Source organism: Monopterus albus, unplaced genomic scaffold (genome assembly GCF_001952655.1).
Source record: "Monopterus albus unplaced genomic scaffold, M_albus_1.0 scaffold125.1, whole genome shotgun sequence".
In the NCBI taxonomy this organism is placed as follows: Eukaryota; Metazoa; Chordata; class Actinopteri; order Synbranchiformes; family Synbranchidae; genus Monopterus; species Monopterus albus.
This window is the reverse complement of record NW_018128005.1, coordinates 377,746-404,486: the sequence shown is the minus strand read 5'-3', so window position 1 is coordinate 404,486 and position 26,741 is coordinate 377,746. Positions and strand designations below refer to the sequence as shown.

The 26,741-nt window shown below is 40.4% G+C and overlaps 1 protein-coding gene across 2 annotated transcripts in view; it reads left to right on the top strand.

The window, feature by feature from the left end:
* The window catches only part of LOC109967076 (neuropilin-1a-like), a 116,571-nt gene that overhangs the window by 48,944 nt on the left and 40,886 nt on the right, over positions 1-26,741 (top strand). For both annotated transcript variants that reach the window (XM_020612418.1, XM_020612417.1), the window contains 2 exons: positions 15,819-16,000; positions 26,112-26,339. In XM_020612418.1, coding sequence (XP_020468074.1) covers positions 15,819-16,000; positions 26,112-26,339 — 410 coding nt within the window. The remainder of the gene's footprint in view (positions 1-15,818; positions 16,001-26,111; positions 26,340-26,741) is intronic.

Below are 26,741 nucleotides of genomic sequence, written 5' to 3'. Positions count from 1 at the left end.
GAAGGAGATTAGTTTAATCCTCAAATATTGAAACAATGAGAGAGCGAAAAAGTAGAAATAAAGATGAATAATAAGAGAGGAAACAAAGGAAATCTCAGTAAGAAAGAGACCTTTGAGATTAGGAGTAAGCCAAGGTGAGGGATGATGGGGAGGAAGGAGAGACAGAGGCATGAGACAAGAGCAGAAGACAGACTCACAGAGGGCGTCAGCCTGTTGGCACGGCCAGTCTAATGCCGACCTCTCGCTCTTTCTCCTCTTTCTCCTCTTTCTCGAGCTCTTCTCTCGCCTTTTTCATCTGGTCACCTCCTGCTCAGTCACTTTCCTTTTCTCTCTGTCGTCATCCTCTTCCCTCTCCACACTCTCTCTGACCTCCGTGTGCATTCATCATGGTTCTCTCTCTGTTCACCATGTCTCCCTTTGTGTCTGTCTCTTTGCTCTATTTGGACAAATGATGGTGAACCTGGCTGTGTGTAATGAAAATAATGGCCGAGCTAATTGTGCCTACAGTTGCCGTTTCAGTTGGTTATATCTGAGCCATATTATTAGCAAACACTGTAGTCAAATTGATACTGGATGTTTTGAGAGAGGCCTTAAACATAATGGTAAGTTTTTTGTTTTACAGTCAAGCAGTGAAAGTGCAGGCACCTACATTTAATGAAGTCTTTCCTAATTATCACAGAACATGTGAACAAGATATTGTAAATACCTGACGGGTTTATGGTGCTTTACAGTCTCTTTAATTACACACTTTATCGGCTGCTTGGTGAAGCCAATAGTAAATTCTGCAAAGCTGACAGTTTTTCTAGCGATGAATATACAGTAATAATTACTGACTTCCACCGTTTATACAACAGACCGGTGTAAGAATAGCGGATAAACACTGGCAAACATACAGATCTCACCGGCCGACTCTTGTCTTTCAGCAGCAAATATTTGTTTAATGGAAGGAAGGGTGAACTTTGAGCCTCGCTATTGTTTCTCTTGCACAAATGCACATTGTTTGGATTTGCTTTTCTAAACAGTTATGGCCTTAAACTCTGTGCTTCATATGAATCCACTCACACACACATGCAAAGACTGAAAAACAACGCATGCAGCGGATCATATATCATATACTTAAAAGCAACAGAAAACACGCTCACGCTCAATCCCATACACACGTAATAAAACCGACACGTTGCTGTAAACCTAATCAGACTTACTGTTGATTCTGTGCTCATCAGTAAACCACACACACAAACTCCCACACACTCACACCTACACACACTATTGAAAACACATGCCAGATGAGATCCTCAACCAGCAGATTAACGAGGAGAGAGTTTGGCGGGGGAACCCAGTCAGCAACATCACACATGCACAGCTGCAACCCTACAATTTATAGGATGCGCTCGCTGATAGACTCCAGGTGTCCTGAAAGCAGCACACATTCCCATGCATGACAGACGGGCATCTATCAGCTGGATTCTACAGTGACGACAAAGCTTGTTGTGAACTGCATGTACAATAACAATGAATATTACAGAGATCTGAGTTGATGGATGTCTTGTAGAACGCTGGATTAGCTGGAAAATGTATCCAACAAGCTTTTGTTGTAGGTATTTCATTTGGAAGGATATTTAATGTGATGGCCATTGGATGTGGCTGTTTTCAAGCTTTGACCCAGGGTTCATAAACACCACAAGTCTGTTTTCACACACAGGAATTCCTCAGAAACCTGCATCACAATGCTGTACATCATCATCACATCCCAAAAAATGTTTTGGTAACACAAAAGATACACAAATCTTTTCTCGTGGCACTTTGGTCCAGATGTGTGTGTGTGTGTGTGTGTGTGTGTGTGTGTGTGTGTGTGGCATGTCATAATACTGAGGCACTTCAAAGAAGCACTTTGGGTATAATATGTATGCATTTTCATGGTGAAGTAGGAAAATACATTTTTATATTTAAACATGGCTGTTTTAATGTACTTAGTGACGATAATGTGACACCAGTGATGTTACTCCATCCAGGCTTGTGGAGCACCTGGCTCTCCCGTCTGGTGTGGACTCCATGGGAATCTAATTCAGAGTGTTTTACAGGTGTGTGCTCTGGCCACAGCAGCTTTCACATGTCATCAGAACTCCCAGTGAAAACAGCCACAGATCCAGAAAAACCTGTCCTATGGGTGTGAAATTGGCGTTACATGAACTTTGAAATGTTTAAAACACCTCTAAAGGTATTATAGGAATTTCTTTGCCTTTGCTGTAGTTGTTGATGTACATATCTAGCAAAATGCCAAAATGTAAAGAAAGACAGACAGACGAACCTAGGATCACCTCTTTCTATACAAAATGCATAAAGTTCAAACTGACCTATGTGTTTCTGGTTGTGGCTATAGTGAAAAGACATCATTTAAAATTAATCAGCCATCCAGATTTAAATGGCTGTGACTGAACTTAATTCGTGTGATCTGGCTGCTTAGCTCTAATCTGGCTGCTGCTTGTGTATTTAAAAGACCCGTGAAAACGTGATGTCACGCTTGGGACAGTTCAGCGTTGGGATACAAGGGTCAGAGTCATTCGGCGGGTCAAGCTGTGTTCTGACCTCGGGGAAGGATGAGCATCCTGGGAGGCTTTGTCCTTTTTTAAATATGTGCAATGGGAAACATGCCCCCAGTGGAGCCAAAATGGTCACCCACTAGCAGCACAGACAATAAAGTCCTTTTTTAATAAGCTTGTAGAGGAATGTCTTGTATCTGTCTGGGTAGGATCACCCCAGGGGGATTTCCCATTGAGGATTGTAGATAGACGTTTGACACTCATACACAACAAAACCGAAACAAGCTTGTACATGGATGCAACAGACAATGTATTTAATCTGTACTTTGCATTTAAAAAAAAAAACAGAGTTACTTTGTGTCAGAGTGTGGACCAAAGAAAACACAACAGGTTTTAATAAAATCACTGGTTTACTCAGCTGAAAGGTTGTGAACAAGCACAGTGAAATCACTATTGTTTCACTTATTCTTGCATTTTATTAGAACATTTAAGAACATTGTACAATAATATGTTAGCCTGAACAGTAGCAGCAGTAGTAGTTGTTGCTGTATTTATGTCCTTTACTTAACATTTACATTGTAGTTTTCTATTATAAGTTATAGTTCTGCATTACGCTCCTATAGTAACAAAAAGAGTACGTGGGGTTAAAGAGTAAGGCACTTTATAAGAATAATACCTTACAGTGTTTATGTCTTATTGTATATGCAGCTTTGTCCAACTACACAGCATGTTTGATAGTTTAATCAGCCAAAATGCATCATAACTTTCAGGCTTTCATATGCTTCATAAAAATGTTATATCTCTGAAGATCCTAGTAACTACAACGGTCACACAAATAGGAGCGAAATGCATCATAATATTTTTCTCTGTGAAACAAAGGTAAAAAGTATCTAAGTACTGTTTGAAGTATCTGTACTTCAACTTCACATTAAATGTGATGTACATAATAATACCTCAGTAGGGTTAGATGTTAGGCTTATAATCCAGTGATATGATATACTGGACATTAATGAGAACTGTGCCATTCTATATAATGAGTACTTTTACTTTTGGAGCTTTAAGTTTATGTGGATGGTAATACTTTTATACTTTTATTTAAGTAACATTTGGAATGCAGGATTTTTACTTGTAACAGAGTATTTTTATACTCTATTAGTTATAATTTTACTTACATTAAGTAAACAACCTGAGTACGTCTTCCACTGTTGCTGTGAAATGAAGTGTAGGAAAAGTAGACATTTGCATAAGAAACAAGGAAACTGATCTCTAAAAAATTATTGTAATGTTTTCATTATATTCCCTGTTTATTTATTAATACTAAAAATGTAGCATTACTTAAACTCAAGAAACCTTTGTTCTCTCAGAGCAGTAGTTTTTTTTCTGTACAGTCCTCAAGTTTCATTTCTTGAAAAACAAATTAGTTACCCACAAAAGAATATTACTTCATGTATTATTTAATATTCGTCTTTAATGTGACTGAAAGGCTTTGAGGAGTTTCCTGTTGGTAATGCTAAAGTGCTGGTGTGGAGCACTGATCCATAAAGAACAGCAGAATGACTTTGGATTTTATGTTTTCATAACAGAAAACCTAATTTGGCAGATTGGCTAATATCCATATAACTTCCTAAATGCAACGCATTAAGTCACAACAGCAGCAGGCGTTATTGCTCAATAAGACTTTCCTCTGTGAATGAAGGCTGTTTCACAGTGTCCAAATGGTTCCTCTTTATCTATCTGCCTCCTGACTGTTTGTGGGTCGACTAGAGCCTCGTTGACAAACTGTACTGGTCCCTGTTGGGGTTTCTGTGTTTACGTCTGAGTAGAGCTAGCTAATTAATGTCACGTGTTTTCTGGGGAACAAGAGAGACGGTGGTAGAGTCAGGCAAGCTTCTCTGAGAATGCAGATGAGGTTGTCGAGGGTTAACGTATGTCAGAGCGCTGTGGAAGTGACACCGTGTTTATTGCTTTGCCCTTAACTCACTTTAGAGAGGTGTGGACTGAGTATCAGTTGACAAAGGAGCTTTTTCCTCCCATATCTCCCAGGTGCAAATGAAGACATTTGGCTTTTTTCTGAGTTCAGACTAGGAAACGCCCCGCTGCGGTTGTTCCAGTCTGAAGTTACTCAGGCAGAATTGCAATGTAGTGACTAATTTCATGTGGCAGATCAACTTTTACTATGTTTCTGTGCAAAATAAGTCACAGCTGGTTTTATTGTGTGTACACAGCATGAAGCCACAAGTTCATCTTATGTGTCATAAAACATACAGAGTTGCAACACCGGAACTTTTCTCCCTGAAATGCCGACTTTGACTTTTCAACTTTTCCACATTAAACCCCAGTGAGTTTGCACCAAATCTCACTTCATCCTCCAGGTCCCTAAACAGTGTATCTGAGAGAGAGAGGGGAGGGGAAAACGTTATCCTTCTCCCTTCTGTCGGATTAAAGCATCCTAAATGAGAACAAATTCCACCTCCTCCATGCTTCTGTTTTAATTTCCCAGTAGGCCTGCGCTGCTGTGCCTTTGTATCTTCATGGTCGAGAAAACACAACAGGTTTTAATAAAATCACTGGTTTACTCAGCTGAAAGGTTGTGAACAAGCACAGTGAAATCACTATTGTTTCACTTATTCTTGCATTTTATTAGAACATTTAAGAACATTGTACAATAATATGTTAGCCTGAACAGTAGCAGCAGTAGTAGTTGTTGCTGTATTTATGTCCTTTACTTAACATTTACATTGTAGTTTTCTATTATAAGTTATAGTTCTGCATTACGCTCCTATAGTAACAAAAAGAGTACGTGGGGTTAAAGAGTAAGGCACTTTATAAGAATAATACCTTACAGTGTTTATGTCTTATTGTATATGCAGCTTTGTCCAACTACACAGCATGTTTGATAGTTTAATCAGCCAAAATGCATCATAACTTTCAGGCTTTCATATGCTTCATAAAAATGTTATATCTCTGAAGATCCTAGTAACTACAATGGGCAAACAAATAGGAGCGAAATGCATCATAATATTTTTCTCTGTGAAACAAAGGTAAAAAGTATCTAAGTACTGTACTTAAGTACAAGTTAGTCCAACTACACAGCATGTTTGATAGTTTAATCAGCCAAAATGCATCATAACTTTCAGGCTTTCATATGCTTCATAAAAATGTTATATCTCTGAAGATCCTAGTAACTACAACGGTCACACAAATAGGAGCGAAATGCATCATAATATTTTTCTCTGTGAAACAAAGGTAAAAAGTATCTAAGTACTGTTTGAAGTATCTGTACTTCAACTTCACATTAAATGTGATGTACATAATAATACCTCAGTAGGGTTAGATGTTAGGCTTATAATCCAGTGATATGATATACTGGACATTAATGAGAACTGTGCCATTCTATATAATGAGTACTTTTACTTTTGGAGCTTTAAGTTTATGTGGATGGTAATACTTTTATACTTTTATTTAAGTAACATTTGGAATGCAGGATTTTTACTTGTAACAGAGTATTTTTATACTCTATTAGTTATAATTTTACTTACATTAAGTAAACAACCTGAGTACGTCTTCCACTGTTGCTGTGAAATGAAGTGTAGGAAAAGTAGACATTTGCATAAGAAACAAGGAAACTGATCTCTAAAAAATTATTGTAATGTTTTCATTATATTCCCTGTTTATTTATTAATACTAAAAATGTAGCATTACTTAAACTCAAGAAACCTTTGTTCTCTCAGAGCAGTAGTTTTTTTTTCTGTACAGTCCTCAAGTTTCATTTCTTGAAAAACAAATTAGTTACCCACAAAAGAATATTACTTCATGTATTATTTAATATTCGTCTTTAATGTGACTGAAAGGCTTTGAGAAGTTTCCTGTTGGTAATGCTAAAGTGCTGGTGTGGAGCACTGATCCATAAAGAACAGCAGAATGACTTTGGATTTTATGTTTTCATAACAGAAAACCTAATTTGGCAGATTGGCTAATATCCATATAACTTCCTAAATGCAACGCATTAAGTCACAACAGCAGCAGGCGTTATTGCTCAATAAGACTTTCCTCTGTGAATGAAGGCTGTTTCACAGTGTCCAAATGGTTCCTCTTTATCTATCTGCCTCCTGACTGTTTGTGGGTCGACTAGAGCCTCGTTGACAAACTGTACTGGTCCCTGTTGGGGTTTCTGTGTTTACGTCTGAGTAGAGCTAGCTAATTAATGTCACGTGTTTTCTGGGGAACAAGAGAGACGGTGGTAGAGTCAGACAAGCTTCTCTGAGAATGCAGATGAGGTTGTCGAGGGTTAACGTATGTCAGAGCGCTGTGGAAGTGACACCGTGTTTATTGCTTTGCCCTTAACTCACTTTAGAGAGGTGTGGACTGAGTATCAGTTGACAAAGGAGCTTTTTCCTCCCATATCTCCCAGGTGCAAATGAAGACATTTGGCTTTTTTCTGAGTTCAGACTAGGAAACGCCCCGCTGCGGTTGTTCCAGTCTGAAGTTACTCAGGCAGAATTGCAATGTAGTGACTAATTTCATGTGGCAGATCAACTTTTACTATGTTTCTGTGCAAAATAAGTCACAGCTGGTTTTATTGTGTGTACACAGCATGAAGCCACAAGTTCATCTTATGTGTCATAAAACATACAGAGTTGCAACACCGGAACTTTTCTCCCTGAAATGCCGACTTTGACTTTTCAACTTTTCCACATTAAACCCCAGTGAGTTTGCACCAAATCTCACTTCATCCTCCAGGTCCCTAAACAGTGTATCTGAGAGAGAGAGGGGAGGGGAAAACGTTATCCTTCTCCCTTCTGTCGGATTAAAGCATCCTAAATGAGAACAAATTCCACCTCCTCCATGCTTCTGTTTTAATTTCCCAGTAGGCCTGCGCTGCTGTGCCTTTGTATCTTCATGGTCGAGGTGAAGGATGAGGATATTCATACTGTGGCTGCTTGGCCTAATTTATTTTTGGGCAGAGGCGGGAGTTTATCTGCCTGTGTGCGTGATCCTTTGCTTAAATACATTTTCTCAGTTTTTGGAAGTCTTCTTCATCATCATGCTCCAGACACTGGGATTTCCAAATCATTTATTATGTTGTTGAAATTTGGATGGTTTGTTTGTTTTGAAAATTAGGTTTATAATATCTGATTAACACTCATAAAATTAAATTTGTGTGGGTGGATGGGCGGCATGAGTGAAATTAATTATTTCTGCAAACGTTCCTGAGTGTGGGCTTGATGTGTGAGGGAATATGAGAGTGCTCATTGCTTTTAACAGGTAGTTGTGCAACCACTGATGAGTGTGTGCTCTGTGGTTTTGTTCTTGCGTGGACAATTTTTTAAGAATAAAATATTGACTGACAACATAATTGTTTTCCTGCAGTATGTATTCTTGCAATAAAAATCCCCTCGTAGCAACTAAAGAATTGTGAATAAACCTTGTTATGGTTCTGTTCAGGCTCTCACAGCACATGACGGGTCAAGGCCTTGGTCTTAAACTAATCTAGGAAATATGGTTGCATAAGACAAGTAGTGCTCGTCAGCAATTCCACTCAACTTCCTTGTAAATTTTGCCCTGATTGACATAGAGTTGCATTTTGTTAGCTGCCATCCCACACCTTTTTAGCTCCATCCTGTACCACCTGTGATCGCATCATGCCTTGAGAAGCAAATCACCTGCATCCCATAGAAAATGTGAAGCGGCTGTGCCAGATCTATCGAGTCTTATCACCCAGGTCCTCACAAATATAGAAGTGTGCATGTGCGGATGATTAGTATGAATACGTGTGTGTGTGTGTGTGTGTGTGTGTGTGTGTGTGACATGAGCTGTAGTTGGTATGAGAGTGAGTCAGACCACGAGAGAGGGATGATTTCTTGGTGAACAGGGAGGGATGGACTTGTGTGTGTGTGTGTGTGTGTGATGGCAGGTGGCGTCGTAGTGTGTTTTCTGCTCACATAACACACACACACACACATGTGCCATCTGTAGCCTCCCAGCAGACATCAGAACAACTGGTGAGAATGGGTTTATCTACACTAAACAGAAAGCAGTCATTTATAACAAAATCTGAACATTGTAGCTCACAGCTTCTCCTCTGTTTGTGTGGGCGGGGTGGGAGCTGATATTACTCACACTGCTGGGACATAAATCTGCTCACACAGTCACACTCTGAGGACTTACTTCTAACTGGGGAATAAAGGCTGGTCCTGACCGTCCACTTTGAGTGTTAGGATCTTGGGCTCTTGGTTAGGGTTGGGAGTAGGAACGTAGTGGTTATATTAAGTTTACGGTCTCCAGGTAATTTATATAAAAAGACTGAGTATGTGTATTGTAGTGGATGTGTGTCATAGGACTGCACTGAGCGAGGTTACGTGTGTGCAGTTTATCAACCTTCATATTCCGGATGATTTTCACCCAGAGACCAACTAAATGTTATTGTGAATCCAAAATACTCTGACCATTTGGAGGTGCTCTCACTGGTTTAGTGGCATTGACAGGAATTTTAGTGGTTCAGCATCGAATTGCTAAAATGGACGCAAGTAGTTTTTTTTTGTTTTCCAAATTGTCCTTCAAAGTACCAGTTGGAATATAAATAAGATAAATGTACATATGCAAATGGGTCACATGAAAATATTCAAATATATTGATACCAGGTTTAAAAGGTGTATAGTAATATTTTACATATGAGTTCTCAAGCTGCTTTGTGAGATATTGACTTGAAAAGGATTTATTCAGTGTTATTTGTCACCATAGTAAGTTCCTGATGTAGTGCACTGTAGTGTGCACTGAACTGTGTGTAATCCATGTGTTAGATAAAATCAGAAATAACAGGAAACAGGAAGTGACAGAAGAGAAGATCACGCTGACAGCTGATACAAGCCATGTTTTCTGCATTTGACCTATGACAAAGTGAATTCACACGAATTAATTGTCAGGTCATCTTCCAGAGCAAGCAGTTTGACAGCAGATTTAGGTTTACTGCAGGTGTCAGACCCTCAGAGTCAAGAAAAATGGTTTGTTTTCCAAGTCCCAGTTTCTTACCAGTCACAGAGAGAAGTTCTTTTGGCACCACAGTGGACAAGCGTGTATTTCCACTGCTTGTTTCATGTGGAGAAATGGACATGACATGGTTTAACAACATTCAACACAATCACTCTCTCTGTCTGCAATGAGTTCACACCTTTTTACCGAGGTTGTAAAGGCCATTCTGGGTAATGAAGGGAATCACTACATGAAGCAGAAGTAGATGAGGCCTGTTGGAACAAAGTGAACATGTTGAAAAGTTTATTACAGTAACACGATCAAGCTTTAAAGCCTGAAAATGTGGTTTGGGCGTTGTAACAGCCAACTATTTCCTTTGAAAGCTGTACGGTTTATGGAGAAGTGCAAGCTTTTGGAAGAAACTTTAAATGTCTGGAAAGGAAGTTGGAGAGCAGACAGTGTTTGCACAGACTGTCCAGATGAAAGGAAAGAGATGTGGAATGGAATAAATGAATGACAGAGGGAAAAGTTGTGATGCTGCTCTGTAGAAACGCTAAGTCACTCCCAGCTTTAGCTTTGCTTTGCAGGAAGGCAAGTTTAACAACAGCTCAAACGTCACCCCATAAATGCTCCTGTGATACCTTCCAGATGTTTGTTACGAAGTCAGCTGCAGGGGGGAACGCAACACAACACAACACAACATCCCGAGCATGTTAATGAGCTGTAGGGCAGAGGTTTCTGCTTAAAGCTCAGGTCTCCAGTAGCTTGGGAAGGAATGCAGAGCTGTGAGAAAACTCCCTGTCTGGATCTTATTTATTTAAATGAGTTTAGTCAGCCTCATCCTCATTTGCTTCAGATTTGGCTATACTGACTGTGCCTAGTGGTCATTACAGTGGCCAGTGTGCCTTGCAATGACTAACTGTATCCGAGACCACATATTAAACAATGTGGGCTATATTGAGAAATAATTAGATATTTATGGGATTTTGTCTCCAATTACTGCAGTTGGATTTATTGCAGGTATGCTTTTATTTTTCTGATCGGCCATGATCAAAACTGGAGCTAATGCTTTTTTTTTTAAAGTTTAAATTAAGAATTATTGCTGCTGCTGTCAGAAGTGGTGAAAAAGTGAAACAATGTAAATGCTGTTGACAAAATAATTTCAAATCTTGGTCCACTTACATTCTCCATTTTTCTGAATATTTAGAGACTTGATATGCTATTAATTTTGCTGCATTATGTTCAGCCTGCTGAGTTTCCTGTCAGGCAAGCCCCAACAATCAGTTATGTCATGTAGCCTGAGAGGGACAAATAATGGTGCAGATGAGGGCAACCTACATGAGAATATCTGAATTTGTATTAACTCAGAGGTTCTTTCATCTGGATTATTGTGGCTGGACAGTAAGAGGAAAGTGTTTAATAAGACTACAGTGAGTACATAAAACTCAGTAATGGTAAAACTATAAACATAGTTGGGACAACATTAGAATATTCAAAACTGAGCTATCACCTCCATACTCGGTGCTAATTGCATCTAGAGAAGATGAGGGTATGTTTTAGCAGATACATGTTGTATTTACCTGCATACATTTTTCTTTTGCTTGGCTAAAAAATTGCACTTTACTGCCTGGCGTAACTGAGAATGGATAGTCTTAGCTGACTGTAGCTGACTGTAGCTAACTTGTAGCCCACCTAGAGATCCCATCAACAAGAGCCACACACTGAAAATGACTCTGCACCCAAGTCTCAGCTCTCGGTTTGGGAGTTAATGCTAGCTAGCGGCTATCAGCAGATGACACAAACACTGCAGATGTGTCCATTTCTTTCCTGTCTGTGCTCAGACTGAACATCAAAGTGGACGTTTGGACGTACTTGAAGCATCCACTGTACTGTATGTAGCTGTATGGGATAGTCTTTATTTTAGTAACGTATAGATTATGTAGTATATACAGTATCTCTATGATTGATAATGAGCATGATCCTAACAAAATGGCAAATTACCCAAAATTCAGCATGGCGTGATGACAACGTCACATTCTGTCATTACATCTCATGTTCTAGAGGGTTTTTATCAGTAAAATCAGCTAATTTAAAAGCTTTCATCCAATAAATTAACTGATTTGGGTTTTTTTTTTAATATCAGTTAGTGGCTTAAGTTGCATAACTGACATTTCTTATCTTAAATTGCTCCAGTTTTTACTGTAACCAGTACTTCTTAAAGCTACAGCAATAGGCTTATACATCTCCTGATCTTCCCTTCAACTTCCTGTGACTGTTTGCTTATTAAGCATGAGATTTAGTTTATATCACTATATATCACTCAGGATAAGAGTTCAAGTTAATGGCATAAAATGTTAATTTAAACATCTACTCTGGGGCCCCCAGATGGAAAGGCGACAGTTTTGTCCTTGAGCGAGGCATTTGTTATGGACAGCTTCATTTGGAGGGCGTCAGTAGCTGGTATGGTTAATGAGTGACGTGAGGGAACGAAGAGGAGGCTGCAGGCTGCACACTGAGAGACTCTCCTTAGCTACAGTGTGAAGAGACAGACCCACTTCATTAAATGTCCTGTCTGTGTAAACACCGACTGCCTCCGGGACTGGCTGGAGTGAGGGAGTCAGTCAGTGAGTGAGTGTAGCCATCTGCATGCAGACAGGCACACACACAAACACAGTTTCTCTCCATCTCCCCCTGTGGCTCTTATTTTGTGAGCCTCAGTAAGATACGAGAGGGAGTGGGAAAAGGGGAGTAAGGTGGAAGTTTGATGCTATGAATAAAAATGCCATCACCAAAACATCACTGTCGGCACTAAGACGTTACAAGTGAGCACTTAGGCCCATTCCTCACCGGGCATGTAAAGCCATCAGCGAACACACGGGGAATAAGATTGAGAGACAAAGAGGAAAAGCAGATTTTCTTCTCCTGCGGCTCCAGTATCTCGATTGAAACACTGACAACACTGTTTATGCCCCGAGCCGTCAGCACTGCAGATACATAATGTGTGTAAACGGGATTGAATAACTGCTTGTTTGACTGTGTAGAAACCAGTGTTCTGATAATTGCTATGTTTTTTTACTGATCTAATCTGATGCTCATGTTTTCAGATGTAATTTCAGCATGGTGATATGTGCCCAAGTAACTGACTTACAGTGTGTAAGTTTTCTCTGGGATGGTTGGACTGAGCTGAAAATGTTTGTCCTCATAGGTTTGGGCTCTGATGCTGCTTTCGCCCCTGATGGTGATTAATGAATTTGTATTGATTTTTCAATGCAATTTTAGTTGTTGTGTGTTTTCTATCTGCAACTTTTCCTGTATGAGTGTGTGAGCTTCTGCTTTATTGATCAGGTCTCTCTCAAATCAAATTAAATCAAAATTTATTTATGCAGCACTTTAAAAACAACTTGTTGACCAAAGTACTTTACATAGGCTACATCGAACTTAAATAAAAAACAAGAAACAGCTTCAACTTCCAAAAGCCATGGAAAATAAGCAGTGACCTAAAGACTGGCAGATCTAATATTAACAGGTAACCTGTTCCACGGTTTTGAGGCCATTACAGCAAAAGCACAATCACCCCAATGCTTGTTAGAGCCCTTGATATGTCTAAAAGAAACTGATTTGAGGACCTAAGAAATCTAACTGGCTTGTGCCACTGCAGACGTTCACTGAGGTAAGAAAGGGCCAATTCATTAAGTGCCTTAAAAACAAATAACAGTAACATAAAATCAATTCTAAAACGAATTGGAAACCAGTGGAGAGAAGCCAAGAACAGTGGTTATGTGGTCATATTTACCAGTACTTGTCAGCAGATGAGCAGCAGCGTTTTGAGCCATTTGAAGACGAGAAAAAGAAGAGTGATTAATTCCTGATTGCAGTCATTGCCAATAGTAGAGTCTAGAATTGATGAAAGCCATTTCACAATCAGCATAAGAGATAAACAACTTGACTTTTCTTGAATGGAAACATCTAATTACAGGAAACTGGTGAAAGTAAAACCTCTTAAAACGTTCGTCATGTTGCATGGGCAACATTTTGGTACCTTATAGTTGTCTAAAAGAATGGAGTATGGCCATAATGTTCCTAAATAAAGTAAATGCTTATGCTAAATCTGGAAAATTGCTCAGACCTATTTGTGGCATTGTCTCTCTAGCTGTTCTAACATGTCTCCATTGTTTACATGTAGGGACAAAAACCTTTAATGTCTGATGTCTGTAAGAGATTTGCCAGAGAAAAAACATATTTCCCATGTCGCTATCTCACAAAGACACTCTTTGAAAATCACCACATAACAAGCTTTCTGTCTGCTCATTAATTTTGTTAGTCTGTAGTCCAGGTTCGGCCGTAGCCAGTACATTAAACCTAGCCCAGTTATTTATCTGACTAGGTCAGGAGGCCTGTTTTTGAACCTGTTCTTCTGGAGGGTCTCGTTAGACGTACATTCCTGTGATTCCACACCTGGGAGCTTCTACTTCTGACTAGCAAGCTGCCACACTGAAGGAACATTTCAATGCTCTATCCAGCTTCCTCAGGGGATCTCTGTTAACTTGTCAGAGAGATCAGAGGTCAGGCTCAGCTTCAAAACAAAGACAAAGCTGATAGATTTTTTGTCTTGCTCAAGGACACCACTAGCTGATATGGAGGTCCAGGTGTTCTCTTTAGCTTTAGATCCTAACCAGGCAAAGGTTCTTAGCTTGTTATATCACATTACAAGTTCTGTGTAATATATTTTATTTAAATAGCACATATCAAAGAAACGAAGAACTTTCAGACGGTGTAGCAATAATAAAAATGTAAAAGACCATCTCATTGATATCCACTGGGTTTTCATATTCAATCACAGTTCCACAACTGGAAGCTGAGACTTCAGGTGTCATAACATTATTAAGGTGTGGAAAAAACCTTGGTTAACAAAACAAAATGCTTTGACTCAAAGTATTTGGTTTATTTCATAGACAGTAATATAAACACAGAAACAGTAGGACTGCATCCAGTGCACTCGGCATGTACTAAACATGCAGTGCTGAGTATACACTCAACCACAGTCTTGAGATGTTGTGACAGTGGGTGGACAGAGGGGTGTCAGCTGGTAAAGGATGAGGTGATGCAGCAGTGGTGGGGGGCCCACACAGACAACAATGGGATCCACAGGGCCTCAGAGTGCTTCACACTGCCATGTGTTCCTATTTCTGTTTCACAGCCTCCCTCTCGCTCTGCCTGTCTCTGTCCTAGGCCTGATGTTTTTCTGTCTGTGTGAACAGCACACAAGGTCATTTCTTACTTTAGATGTAGGCCAGTGGGTATGTGGAACAAAATGTGCAGTCAAATAACTAATTTTGTGGAGAGAAATATGATTTTTGTTTGTCTGAATGTGCACAAGGTCTGGAGATTCACATCTGATCTATATATCTTTTTTTTTGTTTTGTTTTGGGTTTTTTTTTTAAATAAAACTTCCCTTCAGTCATGGGAGCTCAGATGCTGTCTGACACACTGGAGTCTGTAAATATTGATATTTTCATTGTACATAGGAAAGTAGATGAGCAGAAGTCTCGGATTGACCACTGTGCACTGAATAATTCACTATACAGCTGCTGCGTCTGAGAATTATCTTCACTATGAAATGATAAAATGTTCTGCTGCAACATGGAAACCTTCCATCACTCATTTGGGACAGCTGTCATGGGGTACGGTCCCATAGTAGCTCAGCTAAGGACAAGGAGACCGAGCACTGCAAAGTCAATCAGCTGATGAGACTGGGATTTGAGGAAATGCTGCAATTCGATCAAAATCCAGAAGCACTCAGTGTAAAAAAACATGTAGTACTTTTATTCCATAATATAGAAAGAATAGATAATATCGATGCAGCAGCTAAGATGTTTTATTTTCTAACATGAGTTAAGCTCCAAAACTATTGATCCCACCGTGTCCATATTGCAGCTTGTTTCAGACCCACTGTGCTCCCAGTTTGTAGCAAAAGCTTTCTGGTGTTGGTTGTGAACTGACTTTCATGTGTAAAGATATTGCAGTAGCTCATTAAATTGTATTATGGCTGATCATAAAACTAATCAGCTTTTGATAGCCTGGGAGCGTTTTTGTGATAAATTAGGCTCAGAAACAACAATGTGCACAAACTCTATTATGAGCAGCAAAGAGCTCTAAAACATTATAGAAGAAACAAACACCAGTGTTCAGGACATTTATACTGTATGTGAACATCAGTTATGAGCTCATATCCATCCATCATCAGCTCATCTGTGTTTGCACTTTGCAGCAGCACAAGCCTAAACTCGCATCTCCCCTCTCCTCCCACAGGTACGACTATGTGGAGGTTTACAATGGCGGGGATGATCTTTCGCCCATGTTGGGAAAGTTTTGCGGAAAGATTGCACCATCTCCGATCATCTCCAGCGGCAGCCAGCTCCTCATCAAGTTCGTCTCTGACTATGAGACCCATGGGGCAGGATTCTCTGTTCGCTACGAGGTCTTCAAAACAGGTGTGTGGTGGCCAGTGGTTTCACCCTATTCCTATTGTTGTAGCTGCTTGTGTTGGACAGCAGCCTCAGCTAACAGCCTAAACTAGAGGTGAGGCAAGTGCTGTGCTGCTTTCCACACACTCCGCTGAATATGATGAATCACCTCATGGAAAAAAGCCAATTTAAATTCAATTTTATTGTAGTATTGCCAAGTTCCCACTTGACTCTGGTTTGTTCTGTAGCTTTTGGATCAGTGTTGTGCATCACCGTGCTACACCTGGTGATGAGAAACAACCTGCAATAAATACTTTTTTTTGTGACTTTAACTATTTCAGGAGCAGCTGTTGAAGGGCAGCAGAGGATGTTAACAAACTAAACAGACTGGAATTTTTACTATGCCCGTTCTCTGTGACTTACAGGAATATTCAGGCTCCATACTACAGTGCATTAGTTTTATCCTTCATTCATATGAATAATAATGAGAGATCTGGGAACACGGCAGCTTCTAAAAGGGGTCAGGGAGAGCATGAGATATGAGCAGCCAACTGACTGGGCTGAAATGTTTCCATAACAACAGGTGTTGTGGTGAATTTACGTAAAGTAAGGGCAACATGCCCATGATCATCAAGGGTTAAATAGTTCAGCCTGTGAAGAACTATACATTTTCATTATCACAGTTAAGTATGATGCAGGAAAGCCATACAATTATCTGGTTATCTGACTGCTCATGTTTCATGCTCAGTTTGAATTAATTAAAACAATGTGTGTTCCCAGATCCCTGTAATTACTCTTGGGGAGTTCAGTGCTGTTGTTCCTGATAGAAATAATGAGCAAAAGTCAAGTTATACAAATCTGTGCTCTAAAATAGCCTTTGAGAAAATAGAGCACTTAAAATTGTTTCCAAGTTTACTTCCCAGTGTTGTCCAAGGTTGTCCAAACAGAGCTGAACCTCTGGTACCCAGACCTTTGATCTAAACTCCAAGACCCAGAATTCCACTGGAGCAGGATGCTAGCAGGACAGACTCATATAAACACTGCTTTGCTTCCATGTCCTACATTTGTATTTGAACTTCCCTCTTGGGTCCACTTGGGTCGTCGCCAAAACGACGAGTCTCCTGTGGCCACTTCAGCTTCCACCAGTGGGGACCAGAGATAAATCAGATGAAAAGGGGAGCACAGGTTTGTCTGAGACTCCTCTTGATTTTCTCTTTGCTCCTCAGAGACCCTTGACAGGATCCAGAAATAACAATCCCCAGGCTTAGTTATGTTGAAAAGTCCTGTATTGTACTATGGAAAATGATTATACAAGTGCTCCTTTGTACTTAAAGGAGGAGTAGGGCAATCATATGAGCAGGTTTAGGGGCTTGGTTCACTCAGGAGCCCCCACAGGCTTTGCTCTCCCTGTACTCAGAGCCATTTGTTCTCTAAAATACAAAGAGTAGCCCTGCTTCTGATACCCAGATTCTGCTTATATCAACTTGAATTTCAGGGTGCAAAGTGGAGCTGTACGGATGAATGACAGGATGTTATTAGAAGTCAGTGTAATGAGTCTTTAAAGTAGGTCAGCTTAGAAGGAACACTTGGGATTTTTTAAATATGTTGCTTCGACAAAGATTTGTGATGATTTGTATTTTAGCTTTGATCTCTAATAAAACAATTCAATTGGGATTCATAGACTGTGGCAGTGTTAAGGTCACCTTGTCATTTTTTGTCAGAAGAAGTCAAACTATATCATTTTTTAGCTGAAATAGAGTGATGGTGGTGAAAATGAATTTGAAAGTTGACATCAGGTTAGCAGATTTTGAGTGAAACATGCCTTTAAGCAATTAGCTCCACCCCTAAATGTCACAAACTGCTGTACATGCACCTTGTGTAGGGCTGATCTTCTATAGGCAAGATATTTCAAAGCAGCAACTGAAATCTGCTCTAAATCATCCGCTGCAATGTCTCTATTGTATTAATACGGTTTGTGGATGAATAAAACATTCGAGTTTGATTATCGTATGTTGTCAGGTCAGTCGGTCTGAGCACGCAGTGGGTGAGCGATACAGAAGCTGTCAGGTCTGTGAGTCTCTACACACTTGTTTTTGTTAGAGAAACAAAGCCACTGTTTTTCTGTTGTTGTTGAGCACGTCCGGCCGCTGCCTCCTCTCTGTGGCTACTGCTCAGCCGCAGGATGGATGCTTCAGAGCCAGCTGGGAGTTTTCTACGTGTGTGTGTGTGTTTGTGAGAGAATATGGTAATTAACCTTTTACATGTCTTTTCTTTTTATTTTGTAATGTTGTCTGCCAGTATCTGTCTGTCTTTGGGATTTGGTGTATATATGTGGTTTCTTGTGTGTGTGTGTGTGTGTGTGTGTGTGTGTGTGTGTGTGTGTGTGTGTGTGTGTGTGTGTGTGTGTGTCCAACAGACAGGTGCGTTGGACCACAGGCTCATTTAGCTAATGGGTTGTTTGTCATTGGTGGCAACAGGGACGACCTGCAGATGAGATGGATGCTCTGGCACAGGAGAGGGCTCAGAAACTAGGACAGCCTGTGTGTTAGTGTGTTTGTGTTTGTGAGTCCTGTACCCTCTAACAAGTTAAAAACAGCACTTGTACCCGCTCAGGTAATCCCCCTGCCATGTAGTTGCTATCTTGCCACATTTAAACTCCATTACAGTCAGAGCAGCATATTGAAAGTCGCTGCTAACAGGAGCTGATGCTCTGGTTCCTCTCTGATGAGACCTCACTCTCTGGCTCCGCATTTTACTGATAACAAAAGCCTTGTGGTCATGTAAGCAGGTAAATGACAAAAAAAAAACAGCAACCCTCATTCACATGATGAGCACCATTTACACTCAAAGTGGATGAATCTCTGGACTAATGAACACTACCGTCCACCTGCTCCTTATTCATAGTTTTTAAGTGAATTCTCAGACTTTCTGTCTGATTTAGTGCTTAGTACAGATAAAATAATTATAGTAGGCGACTTTAATATTCATGTAGATGCCGACAATGACAGCCTCAACAATGCTTTCTGTTCATTATTAGACTCAGTTGGCTTCTCTTAAACTGTAAATAAACCCACTCACTGTTTTAATCACACTCTTGATCTTGTTCTGACATATGGCATCGAAACTTTGATCTGTTAATAATCTTTGGAGGAGGTGATGTTAAAGTGTGGAGTGTGAACCAGATATTTCCTGTATTTTCACCAGAAACAGTGCATATGAAGCTCTTTCTAGAAAGAAGATGCCTGGCACCACCAAGCAGCATTAAAGGTCTGTGGAGCTGTGAAACTCGGCAATATTAGTCTCTCTTGGCTGGAAGAATTTAATGGCACAGCGGACAACAAGAAAGAGCCAGCGACTGAAACGGGGATTTAGGAACAGTATGTTTTTTGAGATGAATGTTCAGAGTTTTTCAGCTGAGAATAATTAACTTCACATTTACTAGTTTATCCGGTCGGATTTCACAGCTCACATCAGTAACAGTCAACGGACAGCAAGCTAACATGAATGGATAACGTTAAAGCTAGCTTATGTGCCGATATAACGCTGTATGCTCTATTTAGCGACAGACAGCTCGATAACATTTTTCTTTCGACAGTTTTACTTTGTACATAAAAAGGCAACTTTATCAATTCGGATTTACGTTGTCAAGAAATCACGCAGCCTTTCCCGTCAGTCAGAGTTTTGATTTGTTAATCCTTGTTTGGGCATAACTAAAGAGTTTTGTTTAGCTAGCTAACGGTAGCAACTAATCCAACTGCGAGTGCAGCGTTATAAGTCATCATGTATGCACAGACACGTTTACTTGGATGAAACCCACCAACGCCCCCACCGAAATGTACCCAAGGGCACAACAACATTAAGTCATGTCGGACTGACAACAGCACCGTGGCTCCGCCGGTCACAACAACAAGCAGAGCAGAGAGGGCATCAAAAAGCTGCAGCTAGCCTCCAGGAGACCACCACCAGGTTCATTTTCGACTCAGCCACCAAATCCTGCAAAAATGGGGTATGTAACTTGCAGTACAGTGAAATGTCAGGCTGTAATTCTCACTCAGCATGTCAGGGTTTGACTGACTGTGTGTTTGTGTTGATTTGAACAGTACTCCAAACCTAGCCACCCACTGCTAACTGTATGAAGCGCGCTTGTCAGCTCTGTAGTGCATGAAAATAATGCCCCAGGTACCAGTGGTGGAGGAAGTACTCAGATTCAGTACTTAAGTTAGAGTAGTAATACCATATTGTAAAAATACTCTATTACAAATAAAAATCTTGTATACAAAATGTTGCTTAAATAAAAGTGCAGAAGTATTAGCATCAAAATATACTTAAAGTACCAAAAGTATAAGTGAAAGTGCTGAAAGGTACATCTCACATAAATGTATGTTATATAATTGGATTGTAGCCTAATTATTGATGCATTATTGTCTTCATCACTTTAATGTTGCAGCTGAAGGTGAAGTACTTTGCATACTGCTGGGTAGCTTGTGATTTTGCCACTGAGAATAAAGTCCTATGATTATATTGTAGTTTGTTTCATTAACCTGAGTCTGAAAAGTAACTAAAGGTATCAAATACATGTAGTGCAGTAAAAAGTATATTTGCCTCTAAAATGTAGTGAAGTCTTACTATGAGGTACCAAAACATGAAAATACTCAAGTAAAGTACGGATACCTCAAAATTGTACTCAAGTACATTTCTTGAATAAATGTATGTAGTTACCTTCACTGGTAAATGGATGACAGTGAGCAGATCTAGTATTACAGCTCAGATGGGACAGAGCAGTGCATATTTTATGGAGTGTGATTAAAACAATGTCTGGAGAGTTAGTTGTTGTATAAAGAACTAAAACTATTAGTCCATTAATCAGTTATCAGACCATCTGCAGGTAGTTTGATAATCATTTAATTTTTTTAAGCAAACCTTGGGGGGAAAGCAAGATATTTGCAAATTCCACTTCTCAAAAGAGAACATTTGATGCTCCTCTTTGTAATTTTTCATTGTAACCTGAGTATTTGGAGGTTTTATGACTCTTCCACAAGAAACCTTAAAAAGTGACACCAAATCCACTGTAACTTGCACAGAACTAAAGCTAGTCACCCGCTGTGACTGTGTGAAGTACTCCTGTCACCTTGGTAGAGCAATGACGATGCTAAAATAATTCCTAGCCATACTGAACTGCAAACCGCAGATAGAACACTATACTGCTGTTGGTAGGTAGGTACTTTATTGATCCTACCTAGCAGTATCAGTATGTTACTGACAGCCTCCATACAGTGATATTTTACATTACAGAAGCCAAAAGATAAGGCTGTAATTGAACTGACGACAGAGAGCAGGTCAAGTATCAGAGCTCAGATGGGACAAGGAAATAACACATATCCATTACTGTTTTTCCCGCCCACCAAGAGCCGGGGTCTGTCGGAGGTTTCTTCCGTTAAAGGGAGTTTTTCCTCCCCACTGTCGCCAAGTGCTTGCTCAAGGGGGATTTGTTGGGTTTTCCCTATGTAATAATATTGATAACAGTAAGGTCTAGACCTTCCTTTGTAAAGTGTCCTGAGATGACTTTTGTTGTGATTTGGCGCTATACAAATAAAATTTGATTTGATTTGATTTGATTTGAGCTGTAACACTCGGGCACATCCGCCTCTCATACCTATAACCATAGCTCCACCCTCTGCAGACCACAGAATGCACATCATTTATACACAACAGCTTCTTAAACTCTTTCATTTTATTTCACTTTTTCAAACCAGAAACGCATTTCTGTGGTTTAGTCGACAGATGGGAGGAACTGTTTGTCTAAGGCGACTCTAAGCCACAGTTGATTGAGGGGTTGCTGATAAAGAACATGAAAGAAGTGAAAGGATGGATGTGCAGAGGATCAGCCAGTGAGAGCTGAGAGCAGTGAACCGTGTTGTCTGGGAAAAGTGTGCGCTTGTGTTGGTGACAACACAATAACAGATATGCTTCTGCAAACAATCTATGTAGCCTCAGTATATATACATACACACACACAGAGCCAGGGGAAAATTTTACAGTTTAAAAGGTGCTCTTCTACAGCTCTGGAGACATAAATGTGATTCTCATTTCAGACTCATTTTAGTTTTTATCTTGTCTTGATGTGTTTATGTTTCTCCTAAAATTCGCTAGGAGAAATAGCTGAGACACAACAATGAGCAAGAGTAGTCATTCTTGAGACACAAGGGAGATACCTCACTCTATGGCTCTTTTTTCTTCCTTTAGAGCGGAAAGTGAGCAATACTAAAGCTACCACGGAGCAATATGTGAGTCTATACATATATAAGGTTTATATTTATACAGTACTGTATGTAATGGTGAGCACTGGGTCATTGGAAGGTTATGATAAAATGGCTCTATCTTTGGCAGCATCCTTTTATTTTGGTAGGACCACAGGAAGAACCGTGAGGAAGGAAAACATAATAAAGTAACAAGAGAGCAGGGCATGAAGTGCAACAGCAGTTACACTGTATAATGACACAAGACTAATGAAGTGTGGTTTAAGGTGAAATAATTAACAGGGGTACTGCTGCAAAACACAACAAAAAAGAATATAACAAAAAAGAACAATACCACTGGGGCATGCTGGGAAATTGGATAACGATATCACTGGAATTAAAACTTCAGTCTGGATGAGAATTCAGTGAGTGCTTGCAGAGAGCTCTTTATTTGCTCTGTCTGAGATTAGCATGAGATGCATGCATTAGACTGGGATGGGAACAGGCTGAGTTCATAGAGAGCTCTCAGAGATCTCTGCCTGAGATCAAAATGAGGCACAAATGTTCAGAAAATCTGAGAATTATTTTAGAGCTTGAAGAGATCTCCTTTGAAACTTAAAAAGATGTGGTTCGCACTGTTGCCTCACATAAAGAAGGTTTGAGTCCCGACTGACTCGGTGCCTTTCTGTGCGGAGTTTATGTTTTCGGGCACTCCGGCTTCCTCCCACAGTCCAAAGACATGCAGCTTAGGTTGGTTGGTGTGAGTGTGTGTGGTTGTTTGTCTGCATGTCAGCGACCTGTCCGGTGTGAACCTCGCCTCTTGCCCAATGTCAGCTGGGATGGGCTACAGGGGGGTTTAAAGTTAAATTTCGAATTCAGCCACTGGCCTCTTCAGTGTGGAGTCAAGATTTTTAGAAACATTTTGTAACATTTTTGTTTCTTTTTTTTTTTCATGCATTAGTTTGAATGAAACAAAGGCTGGTCAATGGTATTCAGAGTCTGATTGCTTTCTAGTGTGTTGCGCTGTTTGTTTTAACTTTTGTTCTGTGTGTGTGCTTGTGTGTCATGGTTTGTGGGCAGGCTACATTTTCCTCACCTTTGTAGATATTTTCTTGCTACATTTCACTTCGAAAGGGGCTCTGTTGTAACTCAGTCGAATTTTACCCTTAAGTCACAAATTTCTGACCTTAATAGATGTTCAGCATCACAGATTTCTCACCCCAGACTGAACCAACCCATCTGCACATTTCAAACACACACACACACACACACACACACACACACACATACACACATACACACACACTTGAAAGTATGCCAGCTGAGCAGGATTGAAGCCCCCCCCATCCTTCACCGCTCATCCTTCCACATCATTCATCATGTCGCCCTTTTAATGACACCACCTGTGTCAACAGCGAGCAGTCCACTGAAGTGTGTGTGCCTCTGTGTGTTTCTATGTGTATGTGTGGATTCATGTTTACAGGCATGTCCAGATAACATGCTGGTCACATCTGGCCTGGCACCATGAGGGTACACCCCCCACACCACCACACACACACACACACACACACACACACACACACACGCGTACGCAACCGCCTTGTGTCTTCTTCCTCCCACAGAGATCAGGTCACCATCTTGTAACTTCACTCATGTCATTTTATGACAAGCAAGGTGCGAGCTGCCAACCTAGCCGATGTCGACTGCCTGGATGTGACTGGGAAGCAAACAACTTGTGTACAGACGCTGACACTGACGTACTGTAACAACTGCCAGATTATCTATCTGCTCTATATTATCAGGAGTCATTTATGTCACATGGTGTTTTTGCTGTGCATTGAAAAGGCTTTATTTCATTATCCTACATCTTAGAAGAGCATGTGGGTGTGAAATAGCTATAGAGTGTGTAACTCATCACACTGTCTTTTACCATCATACGTTTGTTAAAATAAGAAGAACAAAGTAATCAAAGCACATCCCAGGAAAAAGTCCATGCCAAAACAATAAATTAGGTGATCATTATATTGTATATTTCCTCCTAAAAGCTCCGACCATTGCCTGAATGAACATGTGTTCAAAGTCTGTTTACTGCAACAAAAAAGATAAATAAGAAACTTACTTAAAAGACTTTTTAGGATGTTACACACACCCAGCCTTGTGAATAATCTAGAGTAACAGCATCGCACTGCTATGTAACAATAAGGCGACTATCAAGGGACATATTAAAGCATAACACAGCAGACAGCACTGGAGGGTGTTGTGTGCACATGTGTAAATGAAAGTGTGATAAATTACTGTAAACATCATTGTCACAAGGTGCAAAATAACAGCAGACAAATGTATTGTGTGGGTTTTGGGTGTTTTTGTGCTCCTAAGCAAATAAAACATTTTATTTACTGTATACAGCACATTTAAAAACCATTGTTGCAAATTATGTCAGTTGAAAGTGCACACCAGAAAGTAGAAAAAGAAACAATAAGCCAAGACAAAAGAGGAAAGAACGCATTAGAAAAACTGTATCAATCAAGATCAACAAGAAAAATGCTGTGGAGAAAAAGCTAGTGTTGAGATGGAAACACTAGGAAACTGTGTATTAGCCTGAGATGATATTTGACATACACTGCATGCAAAGAAGGTTTTGCTCAACTGAATATGTAGGGTAGCGTGAGTGTATGTGTGTGTGTGTGGGTGTATCTAGCTAATAGGGATGTGTCTGTCTGTCTGTGAGTGTATATGTGTCTTGTATTTGTTGACCATGATCAGTTTCTGTAAACGGTCACTGAGTGTTTGGGTAGGGCGGCACAGTGGAGCGGTGATTGGCGCTGTCTCCTCACAGCAAGAAGGTGCTGGGTTTGAGCCCTGGCCCTGGAGTCTGCATGTTCTCCCTGTGTCTGAGTGGGTTCTCTCTGGGTGCTCCTCCCACAGTCCAAAGACATGCAGCTTAGGTTGACTGGTGACTCTAAATTGCCCCTAGGAGTGAGTGAAAGCGTGTGTGGTTGTTTGTCTACATGTCAGCCCTGTGATAGACTGGCGATCTGTCCAGGGTGGACCCCGCCTCTCGCCCAATATTAACTGGGACTGGCTCCAGCCCCCCTGTGACCCTGTTCAGGAATAAGCGGTATAGATAATGGATGAATGGAGTGTCTGTGTCAGTCAGTAAATACTAGCCAAACCCCCAACCCCAGTCACAACACCGACAGACTGCTTCAACATGCGAGGGGCCCGGTCACAGCACAGCTCGTCTTGTTTGTCAAAAAAATATAGGCTGTGTTTTTGGAACATCTTAAGCAGTCAGTGGTGCCTGGAGATTCTGAAATCATTGTGCATATTTTAAACCAGATTTTTGGTTTGATCATTTAGCAGCATTATCTTGATCTATTGAAGTTATTTTTCCTATTTTAAGTTGATGTGAAGTGTTTCTTCTGAAAACTGTTTAATAAGCACTGTAAGGAAATGAAATTTCATGTCTAAACAACCTTTTTTCCTTCACTTACCCAATTTTTTCTAATAAAGTTTGGCCTGAGACTTAAAAAGACACAATGAAAAGGTCAGAGATGTAAAAAGGTTTCAGGCTACTAAAGCTTTACACATCCTGAAAGGTCGAAAACCGCTAGTTTTTCAGTTTGTGTGGATCATATGTGTTATTTTTCAGAATGTGCATATCTTTTTGTTTTGTTTGCTGCAGCAAAGACAGAAAAAGTCAAACATTTAACTTACATATGACAAAGTAAACACTATCAACCCAAACCAGCACCAAATAAAAAAGCAGGCAGGTTCAAAGTCATATTCAAAGTAGCAGTAATGTGAGAGCACGTTATGACGCCCTACTTACAGCTAACCCCCAGCAGTTAACACCTCTGTTTGAGCAAGGAAACACTCATCAGCATCTTTTCTCCTCACAGGTCCAGAATGTTCCAGGAATTTCACGGCTCCCCGGGGCTTCATCAAGACCCCAGGCTTCCCCGATAAGTACCCCAACAACCTGGACTGCACCTTCATGATCTTCGCCCCCAAGATGTCGGAGATTGTGGTGGAGTTCGACAGCTTTGACATGGAGCCTGACACCACACCGCCACCAGGCGCCCTCTGCCGATACGACTGGCTGGAGATCTGGGACGGCTTCCCTGCAGGTGAGGAGAGCATTTAGCTCATGCAGACATGAATGAAAAAAGTGGTGGACATGTTGGTTGAAGTGTGGCAGGCTAAACCACGAGCTCAAGCTGAATGAGAAAAAAAAGGTTTTTATTTTGGAAACAGTGTCACATCTGAAAGAAAAATAACAAAACCAAGCCAAGCAAATAAAAATGGATGCACTACCCAGACAGAGAAATGAAGAAAGAGGGGACTGTCAGGCAGAAAAATATGGTGGCACAAAGAGTTGCAGAAGAAACCTCCACACATGGAAGGTAAGATCATGAGAAATAGGATGCAGAGCTGTGAAGCAGCAGAGAGGAGGATGAGAGGTGCTCGGCACAGCCTCTCCCTGCAGATGTTGACAGAAAACAGAGATACAGAGGAGGAGGGAGGAGAGC